A 9002-nucleotide genomic window follows, 5' to 3' on the forward strand; every position below is an offset into this window, starting at 1 on the left:
TAGACGCCTTAGAAGTGCAATTTATTTTTAAAAGTTATCTATAGGAGATCTAACTTATCACTAGCCACCTTTGAGCACAGTGGAGTTTAAACAAGTGTACAGACATGGGTTTGACCATACATTTTGGACTTGGCTGATGTGGAGTGACAGGATATGGCTAAATAGTAGGTGTTTATGGAGAGCGTTGGACTTCCTCACACCAGATGGAAAAAAGGTCTCATGGCTGATTATATGACTGACGGTTGGAGCTGAGCAGAGCAGCTTGACCGCAGCCAGAAGCTATCATCACACTGACCAGGCAAGACATTACGGACGGAATAGAGGGCTTTGGGTCTAAAAGTGCTATTACAGAACCACCAGTGTTATGTCTACAGAAAGATTAATAAATATTTTAACCGTGTCCACTTCTTGCGAAATATTGACATAAAGACCTACCACAAGCAGGTCCAATTTAGAGGCTCATATTATTAAGAAAACCTAGTATTATGTCAACTTGGGTTCAGTTCAACCACCTAAACTGACTTAAGTAACAGACAAAAAATAAGATCATGTACCACAAAATAGCCAGAACATCGTGATTATTTGACATGCATGTGAATATTTGGTCATTATGTCATTAAACATTTTCAGTGTGTGCATATAATAAAACTAAAATCTTGGCTCTGTATGTGCAGTTATAGCTTCCAGATGCATCTCATAGGCTCATATAAAAGTCATTCCAAAAGCATGTACAGCAATTATTGAAAAAAATAAATACATAGTAAAATTGTGGGTTGTGAGCTTAGAAGAACCCAATAACAACACTGTAACACAGCACAAAAATACTGTTTCAGCATTTCACTAAGGTGCTATGAATTATGATAAACAGCAGGTATTATGCAAAATCTATTTTTTAAGCTTCCCCATCATGCTATAATCAAAAACATGCCTGAAGAGGTTTTAGATGTCATCCATGCATGTTTCGGTATTTTAGGAATCTCTCCCGGGCCCTATTCGAACCCTCCTTATAGCTAGCTGTAAGATTCTGCGTGATGCTCAGCAAAGTCTACATCATCCATGCCCCCCCACGACAATTCTCCATAAATGTACAGAAACATGCTACAAAACTCTAGAGAGCAACTTGACAAACCTGATGCAATGTGCAGTAGTTTAATTAGCAGGATGGGTTCTTCTAAGCTCACAACTCACGGACATTTGTTAGCAGCTAATACCCCGTAGAAGTAAATTACCTCTCTTTAATACCCCATAGAAGTAAAATACTCCCTCTTTAAGCTCACTTCGCTACTAAAACATCACTTATACAATACCTTAAACTGCTTAATTTTTCACTGAATTAATAGCTTGGAAGATTTGTGCATATAAACATTTACCCTCTGATTAAAATAATTTATGTAATCATATAGTTTACTTTTATTAAGCGCTGTATAGTGTATCTAGTGTATGTATAGTTGGTTTGGATCTCTTGAAGTCCCACCTTGAAGTGCCCTTACGTGGTACATTTACAGTAAGGAAACAGAGGCATCAGAAGAAAGTATGAGTAATGTGTACAATAAAGAGGTGCACAAGTCAAAGTGTGAGAAGTGGCGATGAACATGGGTGGTCCGCATTGGGCACATGTCAGTTTTGACGTAGCTGTGAAGCCCTAAGAGTTACAACTTCCCCTAATGTTGCCTGCTGGGTATTTCTGCCACTTTCCCCACTGTTTATTGGCTTAAGCTTCCTTTGTGGTGTCCGTGTCCTTGATTGAAGTACATTTGTAAATGGAAAGCAATTGAGCGGTTAGAAACCACAAACAATAACATTCACTGGCAGCTGCGTGAGATTTTTATATGTTTTAGAAGATTGTGTAACTAGTCTAATGGTTTGATAATTGAAGTTAACATCCACATATAAATCAACGCAGTTACCCTTGAACAGACTGCTACAATATATAAAGGTGCGCTATGTAACTTTTCTGTTGGGTGAGTTCAATTTGTCTCCATATGATGTTAGCTCTTTGTCATAAATGATTCACAGTATAGCATTACATGTATCGATCTCCTTGGAGACAAGAAGACGGGACCACCACGCCAAGATATAAGTCAGATCTGTGGTGTGGAGAGGTGCTCATGAGAATTTTTGCGTTTATGTATGTAATTTAATAAATGCAAGATAGGTAGGTTTAATGCCATATTGTGGAACATTCCAGTCTAAGTAATAACATTATACAGATAGCAGATGGTGTACCCTAAACTAGAGATTGACCAAAATAGTTTTTTTTTCATGGCTAATGCAGACTGTTTAGACTCCAGAGCAACCAATGGCCAATAAACTCTGCTGATATTCTTGGGCTGATATTTTTGGGCAAATATGTAGAACTAATTTGGATTATTGACCTCTGCTGGAGATTTAAGGGCGAGAGCTGATATGCTAATAACTGCAAATAAATGTCTGTCTCTACCCTCCACCGGAAAAGTAATGAGTGAAAGTTGTTTTTTTTTTATTATTATTATTTGTCTTGGGCAAATGGACATCTTTTCTCTTTGCATAGCCTAGGCAGCCACAATCAATATCAATCAACACAATGATACAAGAGAAAAATAAAAATAAACAAAAACAGACAAGCAAAACACACACAAAAAAGGGTATCTCCGATTGCCCAAAAAGGAGTGGGAAGAAGAAAACTTATTTAATCCCACCCCCTCTGTCATTATTACTTAAATTTAGCATACTTTACTTCCTTTTCATGATTGTATTACGTGATTACATTGGGGACTATGAGTTAGTCTCATGCAACTTAAGTGTTACATCATATTGGATAAGGCGCCAACAATGATAAGAAAAGTTATTAATACTAACAATGGTAATGAACAGCAATACAACAATGGTAATGGACAATAAATACAACAATAGTAATGGACAGCAATTACTGAAATTATATTAGGACTCTTCCTCTAGATACTGTGACCAGATCATATTTTTATATCGATGCTTGAACGTACTGATACTATTGCATTGCTTGATGTGTATATCCAGACTGTTCCAAAGTTTAACACCACATACCAATACACAGAAACTTTTTTGAGTAGTTCTAACTTTAGGCAATTTGAATTTCTCATACTCTCTAAAATTGTATGTTCTCTCTTTGGTTGTAAAGTTTGAGTGTAATGGAAATATATTTTCATCTTTAACAGAAACCTACCCACAGAGGATGCAGGGGAATCCAGCCAAGAGAGACCAGACACGAGTACAGTCGCCCCCACAAGTTGGATGAGCAGACCCCCAGTGAACACCGAGTTACCAGGAGAGGGAGACGAGGAGCTGCCCCATATGCTTCTCCCTGACAGTCTGAGCCAGCTGGAGGAGTTTGGACGGCACAAACGCCCACGTAAAGCCCACCGCGGCCATGGCAGACCCCGCCTCTTCAGCGACCTGTGGGTTCGCATAGGGGACAGGTAAAGGCTGCACGAGTTGACTTTGTTAAAATGTATTTTTATCATAAATTGTGAAGAACTGATGAAACATATTTGATTGGAATGACTGGAAAACACAATCTTATTCAAGTCTTTGACCATTTAGTTGTTTTTTTTCAATAATATGCCACCCTTAACCTTACATAGCAAGATGGATTTTTGTGATATTTGTGAGTTCACAAACTCAACAATCCATCTTGGTATGCTGCTTTTTGAAGGACCAATCACAGAGCAGCACAGAGGTTTTGGAGAAAGTTAAAGGCAAAACGCTGAAGCAAACTTAAACAAACATGGTGACAGTGACAGATGTATAGCTTATTTTAGAGAAAATACAGATTATTTTGTGAAAATGTCCAGAAGGTAAGAGTTTTGTGCATTTGTGCACAGGAAAGATGTCTGCACTTTTCTCTCAACTGGTTGTAACAAAAGTTAGATTTTACAGTTGTTGTTGTTGTTGTTGTTGTTGGTGTTGTTGTGACGCTTTGACCAAATATGTGCCATAATGTTCCACCTCTTTCTGACTGCTTTCAGTGAGAGCTGCTTCAGATTGATAAATGTATAGAATTGAGTTCAGAGTGCTACGTATATCACTCTGGCGTAAGACAGGTCACGTCTACAGTACTCAGAGAATAGCCACAGTAAAGGGACATGGTTATGTGCAGTGTGTGCTGTGGAACAGTAAAGCTTGTGCCTTAGCCCTTCCATCTGAATGGAAACGTTTCTATCATCCAATGAGAGCTTATGGTTTCACATAGATATAGAAACATGTTTAGTCCAAATAACACAAATTTCACTTAACCATCACATATGTTCTGTTGCAGCACCAGCCCTCCTCCTAATGTGAGAATTATTAATGGCTACATCACAGTGGCGCCCCCTCTGACGCAGCAAGAGCAACACATGCGCCTAGATGTCCACAGCTCAGAGACACGGTCTGAACCACCACAGCGCACTCGAGACAGTCCACTCTCAGGACAGCCTGCTCTTGTCCACTGTCCTCTCCTGTCCTGTCTACTGGTCTGGATCTTATCAAATGTACTGTTCCTCTGTTGACCATAAGACAGCACTGACAGACACACAGGAATGTACATGATAAACAGACTGGCCACAAGCACATATCAAAATGGGTCTGTATTCTTTGACAGTCCTGTATTTCAGAGAGTCTTCAAGTCTTTATGGAGTTTTCAAACCTCAAAGTATTATGATAGAGTTACAATTGCGTAGCACTATGAAGAAGACGTTTATGTGGGAAAATAGTGTACAAGTTGCTTATGACAATTAATTAATAATATGTTGCTTATAATAAAAGGCTAGTGTTGTGTGTTAAGTGCATACAATCACATAGCACACTTTGTTGTAAATTGTGTATTTGTTAATAAAGAAGTATTGTATATATTTATTGTTTCTGCAGAAAGAATATATTTTCTTGCTTTGAAGACAAATTGAAATAAAATATTCAAAAACGAATCTTGTGTTTTTATTGTTATAAGAAGGGGAGCACACCAAATCTTACAGTTTCAGAGTTTATGAGTGCTAAAGGTAATCTGAAGCTGCCACCTATTGGTCAGTACTGTATGTGCAACTATCTCTGAACTGCTTCAGAATATGACCATTAAAATCTAATGTGAACATACAACAGCAACAGTATTGTTATTAGATAGGATAAATTATCTACAATTTGCTTAAAGGTTTATTTTGATCCAAGCAGATAAAATGACAGTGTGATCATATTGTTAACACACAGGGTCACTAATCTAACCCCATAAGGCAGGCATGCCCAAACTGTCGCCCGGGGCCCAAATGCGGCCCTCAGACAAATTTTTCTTGGCCCTCAAGCTTCCAGGTGAATTGGCCCATATTACCTTAAACAGTGCTACAGTATTTCTGAAAATCTACTTTAACAAGCCCATATCAAATATTTAACGTGTCTCATTGAGGATGTAAGCATGAATAAAGGTCTAGTGGTTCAGTTTAACATGTAATAATAACGCAGTATTCACTGTATTGGTGACCAGTCGATGACCCTCAATCGGCCCTCAGCTTTGTCTGTGTTTTTATATGTGGCCCTTAATGAGAAAAGTTTGGACACCACTGCCATGGGGCCTAGAGCTTCTCCAGACGCTTTAACTTAAAATTATTCCCCCAATGCCTTCTCAGTGATATACGCTGCTGTAGTCACAGTGGACCGATCACCACCAACCAGCCATACACACCAAACATGGAAGGTGGCAGAAATGCCTTGTCTAAGGACAAAACACGTGCAAGTGGTTGGAGCTGGGATCAAAACGCCAACCTTCAGACTATAGGGAACATTACTGTGGCACGTGCCATGCAAAATTACCCACAAGAACCGAAAAGATCAGGTACATCCAGCATATTAGACTATATGGCCAACAGGATGAATGAATGTTCAGCTGTCACCGCTGCTTCCTTTGGCCTGTACACACATAAAAATAAATAAATGAATAAATAAATAATAAAATAAATAAATAAACATACACTTCACATTTTTTGATCTAGAGATTCTACAATGCGTATGAATAAATAAACCCTGCCCCACACTAAACTGTGCATCGCCACTGCAGTACATGTTATGACCAGTAAACGGCGCTAGAAACTAACATTTTTTGGTACCACGGACCCAAATCCTGCGTTGTAAACACATGCAGGCCGTAAACGATGTGATTTTAGTAAAATATAAATAAAGACATACAAAATAAAATACTACCATCTCTAAATAAAATAATAATAATAACAATAATAATAAATCCATAACGTAAATGAAAAAAACAACACGGTCACACACGGAACAGGCCTGTTAATATTTAGAAAATGAACCGTTTTGGATGTAGGTTTAATTAAGAGCAATAAGCTCTACATGTTCTTTCTGAAACTATTCACAGCTACTTTTGAGTCAGGACTCGACACAGTGTCTGTCCTCTCTCCAGACTGGATCATTGTGAGCGATGTGAGCTTTAACACAGGCCTGCAGCAACTCAACAGTGTACTCAAATACACCGCAACATCACCATTTAAACGAACCTATGGACTTTAATTAGAATCTATTCACTTAAATGTACGCAGTCATGCAGCAAATGAGCTATTTTGGCCTTAATTTAACAACACCGTATTTAACCAAGACAAATACTAAGAGAACAAAAAATGTCACTTTTTGCAGTGAATCTGAATTTTGTTATTTTTCGTTTTAAATAAAATCCCACAATCTGCAATGTAATATATTTTTGAAAAGCTCTGGATGTCTACTTCATGTCAGAGAAAGAAGAAATGACAAATACTACACAGAGAAGTTGGTATTCCCTCTCAAACACAGGCTGGTCCTAGAAGTCGCATTTTCGGGGGTGCTTTTGGTAAAGGGGGACACTTTTTCACCTTAAACATGACAGTGACTTATCATTATTATTATTTGATTAAAGACACTACATATTTCATTTATAATTTTAATGACAAAAGCGTGTGGTGTGGTATGTGATGCTAGAGGTCTGCAGCCTAAAGGGTTCTGTCAGATTTGCTCTGAGTGTGTGACATCAAACCATGATTTTTGCATCCATCTGATCTACACATCTGCAGCTTTCCTCATGGGCTGTGCTGGACTACTGTGGAAGCTGCACACCATTAAGCAGACATGGTCACCCTTAACCTAAAAGTTGGTAGTTCAACCAAACCAAAATCTCTGCCTGCATGTGCGATTTGTGATGATCAGAGGCAGCCACATTTTATGAGTCTGTCCCAGGGCAGCTGTCGGAGCTTATGACCCAACAACAACAGCACTGCAGAATGAGTGAATAATGCAAATGGAAGGCTCAGTGTTTTATACATCGATATTTTACTATTTGTTGTTGGTGAAATATCATAATAATTTTAGGTATATGCCCAAAGAAACTTCAGCCGGACTATGACAAAATAGTTTATAACAAAATGTACAAAATTGAATGCATATTTTATGTTATTGTATGTAAGTTTTATTAATAAATGCAACCTAGAAATTGGATATTTTGTAGAAATTCAGTTACCTATTAGATTAAAAAATGTTAGCGCCTTAACAACATTTAGCCCAAAACAAAACAATATTATTTGGCTTTTTTTTTTGACAATTTTTCAACTTAGTAGTTATCATTCATGACCTTAAATGATCTTCAAATGTTTTTCATTCAGACAGTGAATAGGCCTAAATTAGTAATATAGGCAGAAAAAAAAAATTAAAAATCACCAGTATTAAACTAATAAAACTGCATTATGAAATAAGTTGCATTATTATCAAGTTCAAGATTTTTTTTTCTTAAATCCACAATAACATAGAGGCAGAATTGTTGCTAATGTAAAAGATAAACATCACAAAAAAAAGTATGTTTATTTTGCCTAATTATTAATATTAATAATAGGGTTTAAAACTAAAACTGCTCTAAATGTGTAAATACAAGTATGACATTATTTTATTATTGTGGATAATCATGTTAATTATATTTTGCAATTTAATCATCAATATAATTCAATTAATAATTCAAGATTAAAAATGTAACCTGAAGTGCACATTTGCTCCATCTAAACTGCATCTCTGTAGAACACTTTTCTTACCCGGCCCGCTAATGGAGGGACAAAGTGAAGAGCAAGTTTTTTTGAGGAAACAGCTTTTGTGCCCCTTAAGCCGAGACAGGACAATATTTGCCTTTGCTACAATACCATTTTCCCTGGGCTTGGGGCTGTTGTTTGAGGGAGGGGGGGCCTTGACAGGACGCTCTGTGGGATGACCCTTGCTCGGCCGGGGACGTGCTGCCTGTCGCATATAAATAAAAGATTACAGTGGAAAAATCAATTTCTGAGCAAACTCATTAAAAATGCCCCTCACCTTAAATGTTTCCCATTTCCTTCCATTCAACCTGTTAGCGCTGCTGTCCCTGACACCCCCTGCCCCCCTCCTCCTCCTCCTTGCCGCCCTCTCTCGCCCTGTTGCTCTCCCCCGGTGGTAATTACTTGCACAAGTCGTTTTTTGCCCTTTGATTTGCACCGTTTCACAAATGAAGGTTAAGTTTGTTTAACCGTGCAGGATTTGCCAGTCATGTTAAAGCATATAATGTGGCAGGTCCTTTGGTTTCCTCACACACCTCCGGCAGCACTAAACCATTCTCCTTCCTCTGTGGCCTTTGGATCTCAAGGTTAAGACTGAGCTGTCCTGAGAAAATCTGCAGTGTATCACAGTCCACACCATGGCAAAAAGATGGGAAGTGGGAACACACTGTAAAAGACAATTCAAAATAAACAGAAAGATGCACATTACACCATATAGACATACACATTAGATTCAAATATCTTGTAATTCATCGGTAAATGCTCATTATAACATGCTATAAAAGTGACAAATGACATTTTCAGGGCTTGTCACCATTTAAGAGATATAATATTAGTTTATTTCTCTGGCAACAGTCCTAATTTTGCATCATCCTACAACCCAATTTAGATATACAAAACTTTGTGGAGTGAAGTATCTTTTGTTGTTAAATGATCGTGTAATTTTTCTTTAACATAAAATCTAGC

The 9002-nt window shown here is 37.8% G+C and overlaps 1 protein-coding gene across 2 annotated transcripts in view; it reads left to right on the top strand.

Moving 5' to 3' along the window:
* trabd2b (TraB domain containing 2B) overlaps positions 1 to 4814 on the top strand; it is a 56287-nt gene extending 51473 nt beyond the window's left edge. Inside the window, exons 6-7 of one of the 2 annotated variants that reach the window (XM_033964969.2) lie at positions 3174 to 3434; positions 4274 to 4814. In XM_033964969.2, coding sequence (XP_033820860.1) covers positions 3174 to 3434; positions 4274 to 4505 — 493 coding nt within the window. In that variant the 3' untranslated portion in view covers positions 4506 to 4814. The remainder of the gene's footprint in view (positions 1 to 3173; positions 3435 to 4273) is intronic. The other variant, XM_055221320.1, reaches the window with a different exon arrangement.
* Positions 4815 to 9002: the final 4188 nt, after the last annotated feature.

Source organism: Periophthalmus magnuspinnatus, chromosome 4 (assembly GCF_009829125.3).
Source record: "Periophthalmus magnuspinnatus isolate fPerMag1 chromosome 4, fPerMag1.2.pri, whole genome shotgun sequence".
In the NCBI taxonomy this organism is placed as follows: domain Eukaryota; kingdom Metazoa; phylum Chordata; class Actinopteri; order Gobiiformes; family Gobiidae; genus Periophthalmus; species Periophthalmus magnuspinnatus.